This window comes from Saccoglossus kowalevskii, chromosome 1 (genome assembly GCF_978046115.1).
Source record: "Saccoglossus kowalevskii chromosome 1, keSacKowa6.1, whole genome shotgun sequence".
Taxonomy (NCBI): Eukaryota; Metazoa; Hemichordata; class Enteropneusta; family Harrimaniidae; genus Saccoglossus; species Saccoglossus kowalevskii.
This window is the reverse complement of record NC_140641.1, coordinates 32,466,901-32,489,073: the sequence shown is the minus strand read 5'-3', so window position 1 is coordinate 32,489,073 and position 22,173 is coordinate 32,466,901. Positions and strand designations below refer to the sequence as shown.

The 22,173-nt window shown below is 36.0% G+C and overlaps 2 protein-coding genes across 2 annotated transcripts; both read right to left on the bottom strand.

The window, feature by feature from the left end:
- Nucleotides 1-224: 224 nt before the first annotated feature.
- On the bottom strand, nt 225-3,819 carry LOC100371621 (acyl-coenzyme A diphosphatase NUDT19-like). Its single transcript, XM_002735861.1, has 3 exons — nt 3,109-3,819; nt 700-907; nt 225-433 (listed from the first exon to the last, which is right to left on the bottom strand). The coding sequence occupies exons 1-3, from the start codon at nt 3,817-3,819 to the stop codon at nt 225-227; spliced, it is 1,128 nt and encodes a 375-aa protein (XP_002735907.1).
- Nucleotides 3,820-11,043: 7,224 nt separating this feature from the next.
- LOC100371774 (acyl-coenzyme A diphosphatase NUDT19-like) lies at nt 11,044-12,726 on the bottom strand. Its single transcript, XM_006817913.3, has 2 exons — nt 11,945-12,726; nt 11,044-11,364 (listed from the first exon to the last, which is right to left on the bottom strand). The coding sequence occupies exons 1-2, from the start codon at nt 12,659-12,661 to the stop codon at nt 11,107-11,109; spliced, it is 975 nt and encodes a 324-aa protein (XP_006817976.3). The 5' UTR covers nt 12,662-12,726; the 3' UTR covers nt 11,044-11,106.
- Between the last annotated feature and the right edge of the window lie 9,447 nt (nt 12,727-22,173).

Genomic DNA, 22,173 nt, shown 5'->3' with positions numbered 1-22,173 from the left:
TGAGAAAATTGAGTCACCATCTTAATTGCCGGATAATTCAATCCAGGACAGTAGAATGCTACCACTTATTTGTTTATATATTAACTGGCACATAATTTGTTAACCTACTCAGGTAATCAGTAAATACAGATATTTGTCTCGATGAATACACCTAAGAATAATCCAATGCTGGTATTATCATACAACAAATATCTCCAGTACAGTAATCTATAATTATTCAGTCATCACAGTTTTCCTTTGACATCAATTAATGTTCTCCAATCTACAGGTCTGATATGTCCATATGTCGGTTCTATATTACAATATGGCCCAGATTCCAGTGGATGGATTCTGTTAACATTGCGGCACTTATGCAAGTTTTCTTCCATAGTTCCATCCACTTCCACTATAGAATGTCTCGTTGGGTCTGGAACCATGGGATATAAACTGTCACCTATTAATATACGTGTAAACAATTAAAGGTGTATTAATTGATGAAATAACATCTGTCAAACAAAATCTATTAAACATAAAAAAGGAAATCTTTTGAACCATGGGTTTGGAATAGTATTTATGAATTAAAAACAGGTATTGATTTCTTTTGTAGTGGATGACTTATGATATCAAACGCCATCTGATTCGTAATTGTAATCAGAACAATTGTGTTTAGTCGTTTTTTTTTAGATGTTCAGTTCAACGATCACAGTTAGGTTATTTTACCTGGATATACTTCAATTACGCCATCTGATGCTATGATCATAACAGGAAAATATCTTTCAATCCCTTTCCTTTCTCTTTGTTTGGTGAATTGATGAAGTCCAGTGAATTTACGAAAGTTGACAAGTCGAAGCATTTCGTACATCTGTGGTGGGATTAGTCTAATTGTTTTACTTAGCCATAGGTTAACTGTCTCTTTTGGTGTAAGCCACTAGATAAGACATTAAATATAATAATAATAATAATAATAATAATAATAATAATAATAATAATAATAATAATAATAATAATAATAATAATAATAATAGTAATAATAATAATAATAATAATAATAGTAATAGTAATGAAAATTAATAGAACTTCGATTTGAGGAAATAAAATAAAATGAACCATTTAGTTCACCACGGCTCATTAATGATATCCCAATACATACACAACCGCAATCCCAGACATCCGATTAATATGACTATTGATAATATTGTGATCATTGACCATATCCCTATTTCTTTTATATTTGTTCAATTTCATCGGTATATCATCGTAACCCTCAGCCTTCGCAAAGATGTGGACAGTGAAAGCATATCATATACACTATATACCGACGTTAAATCCCATCTAAGTGAAAATAGATAGTCGTAGGGTTACGTCCGGCTCTCAAGAAGAAGTCATCCGGTTTTGTCAAGCGAACCTTGGAAACTTGAAAAACTATGAACTAAATTCAAATGTGGGCTCCATTGATGACCGCCATATCCATCGAGAGTAGGAATCATGGGTAACACTTGCATAATAATTAGCATATTTGAGGTCGATTCCATTGCTCATAGGGGGTAACTCTTGATATAAGAAAACATGTAAACGAAATAATAGGGTAATTTGAATAAACTAGAATAATATAAACTGTTTATAAAGATAACACTAGATAAATAAATCTATCTAAATGTAGAAATGTATTGATACATTTTCTTATGCATTTAACTAACTAACCATGGAAGGTACTAACGGAAGGAGCCACGACGCTATTGTTTTAGCTTTACCCCATGATCGTTTGTCAATGTTTGTTCACAAACATTGTTCTTGTTAGCTTTTAACACCTTCGTACAATGGGTTATGCTAATCTCGAGCATTCGGTAATATTCGGAGCATGTTCGGAAGCGATAGTCGTACCTCGCATGTACAATATTGAAAATGGCGAACTTAATGGAAAATTGTCAGATATAACATTGATTGAAGAAACTCTGATGAAATATCGTGAATTTTCTATTTGTAATGGTAAAGAGAGTTAATCAATGATTGCTTGGGACGGTGTTCAATGGTACCATTGTCAGTGCGTGGGTTTGGCGCCCGAAACTGTCGAAATTTTTGACCACCGGACATCAGCGAACACCAACAGAAAAGATAGTATCGATAGAAGAGCATGCCTAGACACTTTCTCTGTGATAATATTTCTTAGGAGTCCTTAGGAATTGTTGTTGTATGCACTCGAAATCTTGTTCTAGTTACAGTTGCTAATATTTAAAACATGGGAAATTTGTGAAGTCAAACGTTCATCAGTTGAATTTCCGGTTGTGAAATACGTATTTTGACCTTTTACACCTAAACAAACCCAGTGCGCATGTGTGATAACCGTAGTTTCATAATGCGCATATATTTTATAGTCACATTAAAAAAATGGCGGGGTTGTATCATACTCCGCTAACTCGTTACTTGTGTAAACAATCGCAAACTATCATGGACATCAAAGATGAGCTAGACAATGGCCTTATTACCTTTGGGTTGAAACAAAAAGGAAATAAGCCAGTTAAGAGGCTTAAGTGGCCACTTGATTGGCGTCGTGGCTCCTTTCGTTAGTACCTTCCATGAACTAACTAACTAACTAACTAACAAAAAAACACACATGTTGACCTGTGCCCCGACAGAAATTATGTAAAAGAAGACAACCTACCGAATTGTCATATTGTTTCCCATTTTGAGAAGCTAGGCCTTTCTCCGATGGTCTCTCACCGATAATTTGTCGAGACCATTTCCAAAGATAGTGTACGTCGTTGGTCACATTTTTGGGTTCCCATCTGCATATAACTGATTTCAACGAAATAGCGACCCTTAGTTTTTACATCGCTTTTTATGGCATTAGCCTTGTGTAATGCCACATTGTCCAAGCAATTGTGTCTAAAACAATGTTCCGGTAAGATTTTGTCATCTACATATTTAAACAAAAAATGTCCAAAATCACAGCTATTTTCGCTTCAATGATAGAATGATACTAGCAAATCCTTTTTCATTTACATGTTCTCCACAATGCTGTACAATGCCAGTCTTTAGGTAACTACTATTAATGTGCGTTAAATTAAATTAAATATTAAAATGGTATACTACTGACATATTTAAATATATTTTTCAAATATTGGGACTTACCGTAGATTTAACAATCTCTTGGTCATCGGGAAGAAGTTGTGGTACAGGGACGTCGTCAAGGCAACAAATATAGAAGATTGTGTCATATCTTTTCGGTAAACCTACAGGTGTCAGCCATATATTCCATTCACACAGCGCCCACACGTTTGGGACACATGCCAGTTCTTTGCAAAGGTCAAAAAACTCTGCGCCATTGTCGTGAACTCGTTGCCGGCATTGTAAAAGTTTTCTACGACCAATCTTTTTCACACACTGCGTAATTTTGGACCATTTTGCAAGGCCGTGTTCATTTTTGCTGATTCCCGATGGTTTTACAATAAGCAGACCGGATTCTTCGAACGCCTCTCGTATTGCACATATTCTGAAGGCAATCTCATTAGGAACTCGGCTACTTCTAATGGTTGACATTATATCTGGTCTCTTGCCACCGATATCTAGCAGAGGTTTCAGAGATGGTGTCAATCCCGCATTGTCGTACAATTCCATCCATTCATCGCTGAAATCGCTCTTATCTATTGTACCACCAGGAAATACATATGCATCAGGAAAAGAACTGCTCTTCGAGTGTCTTTTCAACATAAGAATTTTAAAGCCATCCTGATCAGAATGAAAATCACTGCTTGAAACACGTTGATAGTTTGATACATCTGAACTTCGAGCAGCAATAATCACAGTGGCAGCTTCCCGCCACGGTTTCTTGACTGCCGCCATGACCAATCTGTAAAACCGGGCGACAATCTGCGCTGCTGCTTTTTTGCTCGGAGTCCAAAGATCAAAGTTCAACTTTTGCCATGTTACTAAAGTATTGTAGCGTGTTGTTTGTCGTTCATTTTCATTATGTACTCATTGAGAAGTAGCGAATGGTGGAATGTTCAAAAGTAATTGAAATGCAAGTAGCAAGTAGCATCACGATAAAGATTTTCCGTTTTCGACATCGTGTAATTCTTTCGTTTGTATGCAAAATCATATTAATTTAAAGTTATTGTTTATACATGAGTTGTTGAACACATTACATAGTTTGTAATTTCGTTCAGCTTCTGTCAGTCACAATTCAAGACAAATAAAAGGTAAATTATGAATTTTGAATTATCTTGTCAAAATCATTTTTCTCCCAAAAAGAAAAGAATTTCATAGTGTCGAAAACGGTCTTTATCGTAGTGTTACACAAAATGCGAAATCATAGATTATATTTATATGCTAATATTCATTTCCATATATGATAAATGAAAACTTGAGTGAGTAACGCACGATTGTTCAGATAAATAAAATGCGATTTGAAATCAAATAATATCACAGTTCTCAGATATATTCAAACGTGGAAATAAACTATGTAATTTATATGCAAATATTCACCTCCAAGTACAGTGAAACTAGAGCGAGTAACGCACGCAATGCCTGCAGTCGACGCGTGAGCGTACGCCAAATACGCTGTAAACGCAACGTGGAGTTATAAGTTAATAAATACAAATACGCCATACACGCAACGTACAGTTATTAGTTAATAAATAAATACAAATACGACATACTCGCAACATATGATTTATTAGTTAATAAATACAAATACGCCATACACGCAACATATGAGTTATTAGTTAATAAATACAAATACGCCGCACTCACAACGTAGAATTATTAATAAATAAATAAATAAATAAATAAATAAATAAATAAATAAATAAATAAATAAATAAATAAATAAATAAATACAAATACGACATACTCGCAACGTAGAATTATTAGTTAATAAACACAAATACGATATACTCGCAACGTAGAGTTATTAGTTAATAAATACAAATACGCCATACTCGCAACGTAGAGTTATTAGTTAATAAATACAAATACGCCATACTCGCAACGTAGAGTTATTAGTTAATAAATAAATACAAATACGACATACTCGCAACATATGAGTTATTAGTTAATAAATACAAATACGACATACTCGCAACATATGAGTTATTAGTTAATAAATACAAATACGACATACTCGCAACATATGAGTTATTAGTTAATAAATACAAATACGCCATACTCGCAACATATGAGTTATTAGTTAATAAATACAAATACGACATACTCGCAACACATGAGTTATTAGTTAATAAATACAAATACGCCATACTCGCAACATATGAGTTATTAGTTAATAAATACAAATACGCCATACTCGCAACATATGAGTTATTAGTTAATAAATACAAATACGACATACTCGCAACATATGAGTTATTAGTTAATAAATACAAATACGCCATACTCGCAACATATGAGTTATTAGTTAATAAATACAAATACGACATACTCGCAACACATGAGTTATTAGTTAATAAATACAAATACGACATACTCGCAACATATGAGTTATTAGTTAATAAATACAAATACGCCATACTCGCAACATATGAGTTATTAGTTAATAAATACAAATACGACATACTCGCAACATATGATTTATTAGTTAATAAATACAAATACGACATACTCGCAACATATGAGTTATTAGTTAATAAATACAAATACGCCATACTCGCAACATATGAGTTATTAGTTAATAAATACAAATACGCCATACTCGCAACATATGAGTTATTAGTTAATAAACACAAATACGACATACTCGCAACGTAGAGTTATTGGTTAATAAATACAAATACGCCATACTCGCAACATATGAGTTATTAGTTAATAAATACAAATACGCCATACTCGCAACATATGAGTTATTAGTTAATAAATACAAATACGCCATACTCGCAACATATGAGTTATTAGTTAATAAACACAAATACGACATACTCGCAACGTAGAGTTATTAGTTAATAAATACAAATACGACATACTCGCAACGTAGAGTTATTAGTTAATAAATAAATACAAATACGCCATACTCGCAACGTAGAGTTATTAGTTAATAAATACAAATACGACATACTCGCAACACATGAGTTATTAGTTAATAAATACAAATACGACATACTCGCAACATATGAGTTATTAGTTAATAAATACAAATACGACATACTCGCAACATATGAGTTATTAGTTAATAAATACAAATACGACATACTCAACTCTTGGTTGGTTTCCAGAAGGAACATTTCTCTCTAAATTGACTGTGTGATCACCCAACAACAAGCAAAGGACAAATGTTGACCTACAATTCTCCTTAACCCATTCCTCATTTATAATAAAAGTGTATTAAAGTCGCCTTCCTGTCCCTCATAAAAATAAAATTAGTTTGATACTCAGTGGAGGCAAATCAACCACATTTCCAATCTTCAAAACAGTTGATGTTCCTCATGTTATTGTTAAATTATTCGAGATCTCCAGAATCATACGGGTAATTCCACATCATTACGTATTGAACGTTAAACAATTCAAAATTATGGCATCAATCGTCATACAACGAGTATTCACATATCCGCTCATAAGTGAAGGTCTGATTCCCATAGCTTGCCTGGATCTTAGGTCACATTGTACCCGTCCTACAAACTATGTTCATTATATTATTTTGCTTCTATGTCTTATGAGAAACAATATTTTTTTTGGTGTGCTCAAAAAAAATCATTGCGGTCACCTTCAATTCAAGATGGCGTCCAATATGGTTACTGAATGGTAAATGTACACATATCTGGTTAAATACATATGCTAGAATGTTAGTTTAAATGGCTATACGTATGTTTTATTGACTAAATAATCCACATATTTGCATTCTGAGTTGATATCAATAGTTGATAGCAATATATCGATGCTAACCGAGTCCACACTCTCATTTTAGTGAATTTTTGTCTCGTAGACCTGACGACTTTAGTAATTATAGAAGTACCAATTAATTTTGTTCAACAATCAGTAGTCAAGAAAAATATACTGACAAAAACGATGGAGTCAGACCAGGTGCTGCGGGCATGTCGAACTCGCCCTGATGTTCCAGTCATATCAGCGAAAAATGGCAAAACAAGTTTACTAGACAAACAACCACACCAAACCACAAGGACAAACGGTTGTTTTGTATGACTATCATATTAGATAGTGGATCTGTTTTAATGATACATGTGTAATATTGCTCACTTCAAATTGACAAATATATATCAAATTGTGTATAAACGATTTGCGCAATGAGCAGTTCATAACTATATGCCGGGGCATACTTTTCATAGTTTCTTTTGGACCCTATACATAGGGTATTATATACTGTATATTTATAAACTGCTAAATTTATTTGCCAGATAGAAAAAAACAATTTGCAATTGAAAGTTTAAGTGATTTTTATTTTGAAATGTCCAATATAAAGTATACAATGGGCAATTAAAGCTATCATTGCTGGTTACGAATATTTATAATTGTTGTGTATGTCACACACACACTAACATATCAAAGTAACACACACGTTTTAGTATTTCGATCTGAACAGTAACTACTAGTATATGATAATCGGAAATCTGTAATCAGCGAAACAAGGGTCTTACACGTACACGTACAAACTGTCGGACGAAACTTGACCTGTATATTTACCTTTCAGTCGTGTATATAAGGACATAAAACATTTGCCGAAAATAACAATATTTTATTCAGTAAATCATTCGATTCGCTAATTACAGAAAATCGGAAATCTGTAATCAGGGAAACACATTTTCTACATGTGTGTTATTATGTAAATTGTTGTTTTTAGTAGTCCAGTGTATACAACGGCATGGAACAATTGTCAAAAATAAAGGTGATGACACCGGAAGGAGGGTCCATAAAGACAACCGCATCTTTTGACCTTGGTTGAACCAGAAAGCCCGCCAGACTGATGGTCATATGCAAATTAATACGCCTTTTGGTACGCCTCGGAGCGTTGACGTTGGTCACAATATTATTGTTAATTTAAAAATCATCTCCTTTCTTTGTTGACAATTGTTTAATGCAGTTGTATACACTACTGAAATGGGAATGTACTGGTCAAGTTTCGACCGACAGTTGTAAATAATATACGTGGAGGACCCTTGTTTCAGTGATTACAGATTTCTGATTATCCGCAATTAGCAAAACGAAACTTTTACTAATTAAAGTCCCGATATTTTCGGCAAATGTTTTATCTAGTTACGATACGACTGAAAGGTGAATTTACTGGTCAAGCTTCGACCGACAGTTGTAAATATTGTATGTGTAAGACCTTTGTTTTCTGATTATCTGTAATCAGCGAAATGAACCATTTACTGTTAAATATTTTTATTTTCGGCAAAAGTGTTATGTCGTTATACTTGTATACACTACTGAAAAGTGAATATACAGGTCAAGTTTCGACCGACAGTTGTAAATATTGTACGTGAAAGATCCTTGTTTCGCTGATTACGTATTTTTAATTATTTGTAATTAGCAAAAGAAACCATTTATGTATTAAATATTGTTATTTGCGGGAAATATCTTGCAAATATTGAACACTAGAAATTGTTTGAATAATAATATTGAAACAAACCACATGTGTAACACCGATATATATATATAAATTACCTGCAAACACAACAAACATGACATCTAATGCCTTGTATTATAACACTATATTTTTTTCTTTATGTTTTATGTGATTTCTGTTTTAAGTGTGTATTTTGATTCAATTTAACTTAATTGTCACTATTGTGTAGTTATTAGTCATCCACACAATTGCACTATAGATTTTTTAATGGTGATGCCATGTTATTTCTTTTTATAATTCCTAGTTATTTTTTTAGTGGACTTGATAACATTTTCATAATTGTTGTGCGTATTTTGAATTAGTTGCACTTTTATTTTATTTTTCTCTGTTCTGTACTTTTAGTGACCTTACTGCTGTAGTCTTCTAAGTCAGTGTTGTGTTAATAAATAAATATAAATATTCATTTTGTGTTGATTATTGATACTTTTTTTTGTTAAACCATAATATAATTTCATAATTGCCGCTATTATTTTGCCGACTGGACACGATACAGTTGTCATTGTCAATTCTCATCGATATTTTTTGATATATGTCATAAACTCGTTGTAGTTTGTTCCATGTGTTAGAACCATCATAGTTTGCCTTTGACATCGACCAGTTCTTTCAGATCAATAGGCCTAAGATGTCCATATGGTAGTTTTATATTACAGTGCATTTGTTCTAACAGTGGGGTTGTACGGTTAACCTTATGGCATTTGTGTAGGTTTTCCTCCATAGTTTCATCCACTTCCACTATAGAAAAGCTTGTTGGGTCTAGTGCCGTGGGATATAAACTGTCACCTATGACATAACACACAAGCAGTGTTCTCCACAATCCAAATTAGCTGGTGGGCGGTCTAATTAGCATAAATTTGCATATTAATTTGCATATCATTTACATACAGCATTCTCGCATTTAGGACATGAACTGCAATACACACTAAGTTATTTACTATTCTCTTTTTAATTTAATTTAATTGAAAATGTTACAATTTTTTGAATAACAAACAAATTGGTCACTATCAATATTTACGAAATGCAAAATGTTTGAAATCGGTGATTTATGCGTTCGCAAATTATTCTGCGTTCATGAAATGCAATTCGAGTAACCAAGAGCAAGTACAAAACATAATTGAGTTATAGTGTAGAAAATATACGAGATGATTTGCCCACGAAGCCAAAACGGACAATTTGTCAAAACAAAATCCATAACATTTTTATTTGTGGCATCAGTACTCACCCGTGCCGACGGACGGTAAGATGCATTTACGCATGTACGGCCACGATACGTTGCGTTTTTACACATTGTTTTGGAATTGAAGAAAAAAATGCTAGCAATCGGCAAAATAAAAGAATCTGATATGTTCTCGAAAGATTAGACATAAAAAATAGATAAATTGAAAAAAGTACGTGGAAAAGATAACTAAAATAGTATTCAATTACAAATACTCGCGGTAAACTAATCCAGCAGCCATGTTTGATGTTTATTACCGCTTTCCGAATTCAGTACACGAACACCCAGAATGCGCTGTTCCCCTATGCAACTTAGATACTAAATCGTTACAGCGCCAACAGCGGTGGGTAGCAGACGGTCGTTGAATGGGGTAGGCCAAAAGGTCATCAGTTTGCCTTCTCCATGCTGTTTTCACAATGAAAATCGAGCGAACTTTGTAAATACGGCTAGAATTTAAATTTTTGTTCGAGTTTACATGCAATCTGCTAATATATTTGTTTATTTTCTGTGCATATACATTTCGTTCGTATTTACTTCTTTCTTTCATGATCGGAAGACGATTATTAAAAATACAGCTGTAAATTGAAACCACTGTAGTTGCGTATCGTGAGCAATAAGTGGCAACAATGTCGGGCGACAATGAATTCAAGCGATTGACACATTGCCATGAATACACTTGATAGCTGCTTGCAGACTTCCAATGGACATTGTTTATGTTTGGACAGTTGAAACAATAGCAAAATAAAGGGTTGGGCAACTACTTTTTTTGTTTAGGCTTGGGAAGAACAATGCAAGCTTTTTACAAATAATTTCAGCTGGATGTACGTTGGTGGGCGGGTGTTGAGAGTTACTGGGCGGCCGTAAAACTTGATGGGCGGGCCGCCCGCCTAAAACCCCTTGTGGAGAACACTGCACAAGTAAACACTGATAAGATGTGTTGGTAAATACAGCCAAACAAACAATAAATATAAACACATAAACACATAAACAATTGCGGTAAATATGTAAAAGATATTTATTATTATTATTATATTATTATTATTAGTTAAATATGTTAACTGTCTATGAATGATGTCTGGAAATATTAGTCCCTGAGACATAATCTATGATCATATTTTATTTAAACATGTGTATAGTTTTCTAACCACAATCTCAAAGCATAACACAATATCTCTCAGCATATCAAAATAATATCCCAAAAATAGACACAATTATAACTCCCAGCAGAAAACAAGCAATGGTTTTTTTAGCATAACACGATCGATATCTCATTATAAGGCATACAAGAGCAATATATTTATATCGCAATACATTCATCGCAATATATTTATATGGAATCCTTGATTGTATAAACAACACTGATATATATATAATTACCTGGAAACACAAAAAACATGCCATCTAATGCCTTGACTGGAATTGGAAAACATCGTTCCATCCCTTTATTCCACCTTCCATTGTTAAATTGAAGCAATTCGTGGAAGGTTTGAAAGTTCAGAAGACGGAGTAATTCATACTTCTGCGGTCCAGCCAAAGTAATTTTCTTACTTGACGAAAGCTTCACTGTATTCCGTGGAGTAAGCCACTACGTTAATAAGACAAAATTATATGTTGTATGATAACACAAATAATGTGTACATCGAGACACTGATCCCAACAATGTCTCAACTGATATATCAAGTGTGACAGTGGTAGGATGGCGACATCAAATGTTTGTGGTTGGCCCTAGTAATTTGGAGGAGGGGTACTACTGTACAATATATTGTTTTCCATCATATTACTATTGAACTGGATTTTTTTTCATGATAATGTAATTTTTTTTCTCTAATTTGTTTGCCCCTGTAATTTAGATTACGTTTTTAATTAATATTAAAGAGCGATGGTCGTCCCACCGTGCCCTGTCCGATATGGGACACACGCCACGGTCAACATTTCGGACCTTCAATGAGTTTAATATGTGCGAGATTTGGTACCAGACATTTCAAAATTCCTGATCGTAGTGCATTTTAAGAACCATAATGGTGCTAGAATCGATCTTTGATTGGATGACAAACTGACTATATGTATACATATTCTCGCCTCATTTTTCCATTTTATTTATTTTGTCAGTTTATTCTCTTATTTTGATTTTTTTGTCTTTTTCTTTACATATACTGTTTACTTACTGTGAACTTGACTATCTCCTTGTCATCGGGAAGCAGCTTTACCCCAGGGATTTCATCAAGGCAACACAGAAAGAACACCGTGTCAAATCTTGTTGATATAGTTGCAGGTGTCAGCCACACATTCCATTCACACAACGCCCACACGTTTGGGACACATGTCAGCTGTTTGCAAAGGTCAATAAACTCTGAGGCATTGTTGTGAATTCGATGCCGCCATTTTAATAGTTTGATACGGCCAATATTTTCTACAAACTGCTTAATTTCGGACCATTCGGTGAGCCTGTTTCCACAGTTGCAGATTCCTGGAGATAGTGGTTTTACAATAAGCAGACCGGATTCTTCAAACGCCTCTCGCATTGCACATATTCTGAAGGCAATCTCATTAGGAACTCGGCTACTTCTAATGGTTGACATTATCTCTGGTCTCTTGCCACCGATATCTAGCAGAGGTTTCAGAGATGGTGTCAATCCCGCATTGTCGTATAATTCCATCCATTCATCGCCGAAATCGCTCTTATCTATTGTACCACCGGGAAATACATATGCATCAGGAAAAGAACTGCTCTTCGAGTGTCTTTTCATCATAAGAATTTTAAAGCCATCCTGGTCAGAATGAAAATCATTGCTTGAAATACGTTGATAGTTTGATACATCTGAACTTCGAGCAGCAATAATCACAGTGGCAGCTTCCCGCCACGGTTTCTTGACTGCCGCCATGACCAATCTGTAAAACAGGGCGACAATCAGCGCTGCGCCAGTATGTATGCTGCTTTTTGCTCGGAGTCCAAAGATCAAAGTTCAATTTTTGCTATTTTGCTTAAGTATTGTAGCGTGTTGTTTGTCCCTTTTCATTATGTACTATTGTTGTCTATTTTGTTGTACTGCCATCCAATAATACGGTGTTCGTTTGTAAATCATATTATTATTTGTATGTCATATTTGCAATCCTGATCAGAATGAGAATCACTGCTTGAAATACGTTGATAGTTTGATACATCTGAACTTCGAGCAGCAATTATCACAGTAGCAGCTTCCCGCCACGGTTTCTTGACTGCCGCCATGACCAATCTGGAAAACGGGGGCGACAATTTATTAATGACATAAATATTACCCTAGACCATGAATCATGTGATCAACCTAATTTAAATAACACACCAATCATCTATCTAATGTATGCAGATGATACTGTTATTCTTTCTAAATCAAAAAAATACACACAGAAATGGAAACTCGCTGTGAACACAGAAAAAACAAAAATTATGTTTTTTAAAAAAAATATTATTTATTTATTCGCCAACATAGGCAATACAAATTAGCATTTATACTGGAACAAACTAGACTAGTTTGTGCTACTTTATCAATAAGTAACATTGGCCCACGATACCTGTCAGATCTTCAACATAAATACCATCCCACTAGACGATCGTATATTAACAAAACCACGCACCAAGTCTAAATCATACGGTGAACGCGCTTTCCAATTTTCAGGTCCAAACACTTGGAATTGCATACCCTTTTCAATCCGCCATTCAGTCTCACATTCATCATTTAAGAACACTAAAAACATATCACAGTAGTAAATTGTACTATTTTGCATTTGTTTTTCTTTTCTATAGTTCTTGTGAATTTTATTGATAGACTTAAATTTATGTAATGTAATGCGCATAGAGCTCATTTTATGGAAATATGCGCATGATAAGTCCTCGTCATACTAATAATATATATCACGCGAGGACTACCGCCGTTTAAGGATCTTGTAATAGTCACACCCAAGTAATTGTACGAGTTAGTTTATATCAATTTTAATTTACCCAATGACAAGTTTGTATTCTTTTTGTTTTGTCTTCTGCCAAAGTACATTATTTCTGCTCAATTTAGCATGCTTTGCATGTCACTGGGCTTGTTGGCAATCGATACTACATCAGTAGTCCTGGTATTATTTGTTTACCTATCATAACTCCTAATTTTGAATTCATTAACATTTTTGTAATATATAATGAGAAACGTAATGTACGCAGGATACATCTCGCTTAACTCCTTCAGTCGTTTCAAAATAGTCTGTTTAAATTTCATTAAATGTCACCAAATTACATACATTTTCATACATTTGTAATCAATTATCTTCAACAAATCCACTCTTATCCCTGTGTCAGGGGTAAAATCTTTCTACTGGGTTCTCCACACTTGTCAGGGGGGAATCTCGTCTCGTCTCTATATCTCGTCCCCTTGAGGTACGGGATCGGGAAAGTCACTTTAACTTTACAGTCAAATAAGACACACACAACGAAATACGTTTCAGCTCTCGTCTTAGTCGGTCAATCGAGCACTCTACCGGACACAGCGCCCTGGGGAAAAATCCCCAAAACTCTCACAAGGCTGAACCAAGACTCGCCCAAGACTGGACTGCCTCAAGGCTCGCCCCTGGACTGGACTCTCGACTGCCCAGGACTGCACTCTCTCTACTGCGTCTATCGTGCTGTGCTCCCCAAGACCAACTCAAACTCTCTTTATTCATTTTCAAAACTCTAACCAATTACAAAACAGTAAAAAGACTCTAGGGCGTAACCTTCAATCAGAAAGCCAATCACACTAAGTACTGAATACGTCATATCTTTTGATTAATCGTTCACTACATTAATAACTACGGATGTAAACTGTCAGAATGAGTAGTCTAAAAAGCGGCGGTTATCTGGTAATTAGTTCCAAATCACTGAGCCAAGTTCCGTCCAAAACTTCAAATAGGCCTAAACGATGACAGACATAACACAGCAATTCAGCTAATAATCAACTAATTACGTCGGTCAACAGATAGCAAAAACAAATTCATGACACCTGCATCCCACAGAGTCACCTTTAGACCATCACGCAACACTCTATCGAAAGCTTTTGAGCAATCCGGAAAGGCAACATATGCTGATTTATTGTTTGATAGAGCAGAAATTCCTTTTGAAAAAAAAAATTGTCGTCACATCTTGTATCATGTCTAATCCCACCTTGGATTTCTCCAAGTATGTTGTTGTATGAAGTTTCAATTCAAATATTGTAGTATATAATTTTGATATGCATGCGTTTAAAGTTATTCCTCTATAATTATTTAGGTCTTTGTGGTCATTCTTTTTATGAACAGGTTTTATCACTCCTTGCTGCCACTCCTGTGGGATTTTATTGAGTTTCAGAAAGAAATTGAAAAGTAAAGTTAGTGACAGAGCCAAAGTTTGACCGTCGTGTTTGTGAAATTCATTAGGAATACAATCTGGACCAGCTTATCCTGATTTAGCTATATTTATAACTTTCTGTTCATCTTCATGTGTTATTTCTGCTTCTAAGGCCTTGTTCATTTCCTCTGATATATATTCAAATAATGTGCAGAGCATAACATCTGAGAAGACCGTTTTGGTGTGCGATAACGTACATTTCATTGACCTTTGGACAGAAACATTTATACCAATACAGAATATATCTTTTGTAATTTCCCTGTAATTAATTCCATGAAGTGAATGTATTCATGACTATATCTAAATGACATATTTAGCTCATCCTTACAATTATAGTGTGTTTTGCTGTCAAGTATTAATTTAATTCCTCGTTGGACAAAAATGTAATTTTAGAAATATTCATCGCATATGGCTAGCTCAATGGAATATGACGTAACGTTGGGTTTTTATAGCCAATGGTGTATTTGTAACGTAGAATGCAACACTATTTGCCCTTATTGTGTGTAAGTGTCAGTTGAGTTTATTTATCAGATGTCTGTGGTGACGGAACTTGTCTTTACGGTGCATGCAATGCAACTAACGATGGATGCGACTGTGATGTTGGATGGACAGGTGACACCTGTAGTAAGTTTCAAATGTCATTCTTTATTTCTTAGACCATCTTAGAAGGTGTGCTTGTGGAGAAAACGACACCATTATTAGACAGTGTCGTCTTATAGACAGTACTTCTAGTGGATATAAATATATAATTCACATAGTGACGAATATTTGTATACAGAACACGTAATCAGCTAAATTAGATTTATATAAATCTTAAAACAGCAGATTTGACATTGTTGTCCAGGATCCCCGAGAGTCTGTTTTGTGTACATGTGTTATGTGATGTTTAGTGTTATAAAAACGTGTCGTGTATGTAAACTTGTTTGTATATATAGGTACGTAAAGATATCATATATGTTTATTTCAGGTGTATGTAACAATGATGACGTGTGTATGTATGGTAACCATGAAATCAACAGCTGTGAATGCGATACAGGATGGGCTGGCATCACGAGCAGTGAGTTAGCCACAGCCAAAATAGCAATACAAGAATACAAGTAAACTTCACGTGTTATATTTCACAGTGTAATAAATACATTCTGTCATTATACATCATAGATGAATGTGATTCGATTGACGCATGCATACACAGGTCATGTTCTGCAGACTGCACAATGGACCGGCTGGATGGGAGATGAATTTGGTAAGAAAAGAATTCTAAGCTATGTAAATACATTCTTTTTATTGTAATAGGTGTCAATCAGAGTTCTTAGAAAGTAGGTTGTTTTGAAACTCAAAAGCTAACATGTTTGTGATTTAAATTTTTCTCACAGATGCACGTGGCTTTGGTACATGTTTCAATAGTCATTGTAATTCTACTGGTAATGAGCGGGTGGACTGGAGATAGCTGTAGTAAGTACTCGTATGCTTCAATAGACTGACACTAGTTTTACAATACGAATTATAATAAACTGATCATATTCCAGGCAGTGCATGTCTGAATACATTGGTAAGTTGAACTACTTCATTTTAACGATTCTTTTACCTATTTACAGACAAGTGCGATCCAGGGGTGACCTGTATCCATGGTACATGTAACAATGACCTTTCGGGATGCGACCGTGATACAGGATGAAGCGCCGACATATGTGGTACGACAGTATAGACAAACATGTATCCATATATTTGTTGGTTTCCATTACTGTCAGTAATACTATTTGTATTTCTCTGACAACCAGTTCACCAAAAATCACTATTTCAGATACATGTGGTACCAACTAATTTCAACAAGAACTTGCATGGAACACATAAGTGGTGCTACAGCAATTGTATTAATGTATCCAAGATATTGAAACGACAATCTTTTCCTGATGAAGATGAAAGTGAGCCAAGTACTTCAAAGAGTTGAAGAACAACACATGTGTATTGTTTCCTGCAAAAGCTGGTATAGTTTTTAACGAATGCAAATATGTCAATTAAAGATGCTGCAATGAAAAAGCAAGACCAACTTGTGTTGGTCAAGGTGCAAGATGTTGACCAAATTGCATACTATCACCCGCTTGTCGTAAGGATTATACTCGTACAGGAAAGGAACACTAAGAATAGGAAGGCCATCACTGTCAGAAGTTATGGCTAGTGACACCTGTCTGATGATGATTTCACAGTATGAAACATTCAAGGCTAAAATTTGCAGAGAAGAGCTTGGAAAAACAGCTCAATACTGGATCACTTATATGGATAATGTATGGCTCATCCTACGATTTATCAAAGCAACAAAGGAGAACAACTTTGATCTTCATTGTAATTGTCTCCATGAGCTCATTCCGACGTATTTTAGCTATAATCATGTAAATTATGCCCGATATGCTACAGTTTGTCTGATTATACTCCTTAATTTGGACAAGTCACATTCTGGTGATGAAGAACTTCTAAGGCAGAATGGATTTAGCGTGAATAGGTCAGATGTTCCATCCTCCAGAAATGCAGTAGACATTACAATAGAACAGACCATTAATCGGCACTCTAAATTACATGGAAAAATTTTAGGTTTCAGTCGGAATTATTCAGCTTATTATAGATGACAAGGCATACCAGAGCAGCGTATGTTCAGGCCACAATTGAAAGAGCTGAGGTGGATAGCCCTGAGAGCACATCACACAAGGATGTCAGAACATCAGCAATACTTCACAGTGAAGAAGCTGTTAGTAAGGTCATTGATGCAATTGACAATTTCATCAACCTCTTTGAAGTTGACAATAAAAATGTTCTTTACTATCTTTCCCCGGGTGCACCAGCACCGACTGATGTAGAACAGAACCTCTTTTCAGCCACTAGGGCCTGTACCATGGTCTCTTGCCACATCTGATGGGTCACCTGCAAAGACAGACAAGTCAAAACTGATGCCCTACCCTGAGGAGAATGTAGCCTTAGCAGAACGGTCAAGTCAAAGTATTACAGATTATGTCATTGATGGAAATGCAATCCCAAACAGGTCTACCAAGCACGTTTGGAGACTTATCGAAAGATTGTTCTCACAGCTTCCAAAGGTACAACGTGTGGATTTTGTAACCTACACACATTTTCCTATGTTCCTAAAAGATGCGAGAACCCGCAGAGGTGTATCAAAATCATACATGATCAAATTGGTTTGTGTGTGAGAAGATGTGCACATCTTTGTCCAGTACAGATGGACTGACTACTGAAGTAGCAGAGGTAGAAGAGTTGCACTCAACACAAGAAGAAGCTGATAGTCGAATAATCTTGCACTGCCTTCACATTGCCTCACGTTCACCAGATATAACAATTGTTGTAAGACTCCCTAATACGGATGTCTTTATTTTGTTACTCAAGTTTGGGCAATGTATTACAAATTCACTATTATTTGATACAGGAGTTTCGAACAAAAGACATATTTACTATAAAATGAACAAGGTGCAAAGACCATGAACACTCAACATCACTTCATGCTTACCACACGGTCCATAAACACCCAACATCACTTCATCACTTCATGCTAACCACATGGTCCATAAACACCCAACATCACTTCATCACTTCATGCTAACCACAAGGTCCATAAACACCCAACATCACTTCATGCTTAGCACAAGGTCCATAAACACCCAACATCACTTCATGCTAACCACAAGGTCCATAAACACCCAACATCACTTCATGCTAACCACAAGGTCCATAAACACCCAAAATCACTTCATGCTAACCACAAGGTCCATAAACACCCAACATCACTTCATGCTAACCACAAGGTCCATAAACACCCAACATCACTTCATGCTTAACACAAGGTCCATAAACACCCAACATCACTACATGCTTACCACAAGGTCTATAAACACCCAACATCACTTCATGCTTACCACAAGGTCCATAAACACCCAACATCACTACATGCTTACCACAAGGTCCATAAACACCCAACATCACTTCATGCTTACCACAAGGTCCATAAACACCCAACATCATTCATGCTTACCACAAGGTCCATAAACACCCAACATCACTTCATGCTTACCACAAGGTCCATAAACACCCAACATCACTTCATGCTTAACACAAGGTCCATAAACACCCAACATCACTTCATGCTTAGCACAAGGTCCATAAACACCCAACATCACTTCATGCTTACCACAAGGTCCATAAACACCCAACATCACTTCATGCTTACCACAAGGTCCATAAACACCCAACATCATTGATGCTTACCACAAGGTCCATAAACACCCAACATCACTTCATGCTTACAAGGTCCATAAACACCCAACATCACTTCATGCTTAACACAAGGTCCATAAACACCCAACATCACTTCATGCTTAGCACAAGGTCCATAAACACCCAACATCACTTCATGCTAACCACAAGATCCATTAACACCCAACATCACTTCATGCTTACCACAAGGTCCATAAACACCCAACATCACTTCATGCTAACCACAAGGTCCATAAACACCCAACATCACTTCATGCTAACCACAAGGTCCATAAACACCCAACATCACTTCATGCTAACCACAAGGTCCATAAACACCCAACATCACTTCATGCTAACCACAAGGTCCATAAACACCCAACATCACTTCATGTTTACCACAAGGTCCATCAACACCCAACATCACTTCATGTTTACCACAAGGTCCATAAACACCCAACATCACTTCATGTTTACCACAAGGTCCATAAACACCCAACATCACTTCATGCTAACCACAAGGTCCATAAACACCCAACATCACTTCATGCTTACAAGGTCCATAAACACCCAACATCACTTCATGCTTAACACAAGGTCCATAAACACCCAACATCACTTCATGCTTAGCACAAGGTCCATAAACACCCAACATCACTTCATGCTAACCACAAGATCCATTAACACCCAACATCACTTCATGCTTACAAGGTCCATAAACACCCAACATCACTTCATGCTAACCACAAGGTCCATAAACACCCAACATCACTTCATGCTAACCACAAGGTCCATAAACACCCAACATCACTTCATGCTAACCACAAGGTCCATAAACACCCAACATCACTTCATGCTAACCACAAGGTCCATAAACACCCAACATCACTTCATGCTAACCACAAGGTCCATAAACACCCAACATCACTTCATGCTTAGCACAAGGTCCATAAACACCCAACATCACTTCATGCTAACCACAAGATCCATTAACACCCAACATCACTTCATGCTTACCACAAGGTCCATAAACACCCAACATCACTTCATGCTAACCACAAGGTCCATAAACACCCAACATCACTTCATGCTAACCACAAGGTCCATAAACACCCAACATCACTTCATGCTAACCACAAGGTCCATAAACACCCAACATCACTTCATGCTAACCACAAGGTCCATAAACACCCAACATCACTTCATGCTAACCACAAGGTCCATAAACACCCAACATCACTTCATGCTTACCACAAGGTCCATAAACACCCAACATCACTTCATGTTTACCACAAGGTCCATCAACACCCAACATCACTTCATGTTTACCACAAGGTCCATAAACACCCAACATCACTTCATGTTTACCACAAGGTCCATAAACACCCAACATCACTTCATGCTAACCACAAGGTCCATAAACACCCAACATCACTTCATGCTTACCACAAGGTCCATAAACACCCAACATCACTTCATGCTAACCACAAGATCCATTAACACCCAACATCACTTCATGCTTACCACAAGGTCCATAAACACCCAACATCACTTCATGCTAACCACAAGGTCCATAAACACCCAACATCACTTCATGCTAACCACAAGGTCCATAAACACCCAACATCACTTCATGCTAACCACAAGGTCCATAAACACCCAACATCACTTCATGCTAACCACAAGGTCCATAAACACCCAACATCACTTCATGTTTACCACAAGGTCCATAAACACCCAACATCACTTCATGCTTACCACAAGGTCCATAAACACCCAACATCACTTCATGTTTACCACAAGGTCCATCAACACCCAACATCACTTCATGTTTACCACAAGGTCCATAAACACCCAACATCACTTCATGTTTACCACAAGGTCCATAAACACCCAACATCACTTCATGCTAACCACAAGGTCCATAAACACCCAACATCACTTCATGCTTACCACAAGGTCCATAAACACCCAACATCACTTCATGCTAACCACAAGATCCATTAACACCCAACATCACTTCATGCTAACCACAAGGTCCATAAACACCCAACATCACTTCATGCTAACCACAAGATCCATAAACACCCAACATCACTTCCTGTTTGCCACAACATATGATTTCAGTAATTTATAGTATAGTATTTGTTTCTGTACATAATTAAACAGTGTATGTCTCACTGTTCACAATGCTTTCTATAATTATAAGTATGGTTCAAGGGTCAGGAACTAGATTAGTTCAACAAGAACTACCTTTCTAGTTCCTGTATATTTATTTTTCTCATTGACATGCCTTGAGATTCGTGGACATTTCATTTCTGGTGAAATAAAAGTAGTGGAATTGTCTTGCGGATTTTTTGACAACTGCTTGACTGATTGTTGTATAACTTGTAATTTACATTGTGTTGTTAGAGGCTTTTATGATAAGGATATCATTTGGCTATGTTATTTGTACATTGTTTGCAATACTAGTTTTTGGCTCGTCACTATTGTTTGGATATTCCACTAAACTATTCCCTTCATTAACAATGTTACATTTAGTAAGCAAAACCCTGGATTCAAACCAACAATTTTCAGATTGACAAGCTGTGTGAATGCATGGTCAACTGTACTAAATGTGATTGAAAGAAACATGTTATATGTACATAAATTGGGTGCAATTTCTACAGGTCATTAGCCCTTCTATACAAAAGGAATTACGTAACACATATACATGTACACTGAGTGTGCCGACACACAGCCTGGGATGGAGCTGTTAGG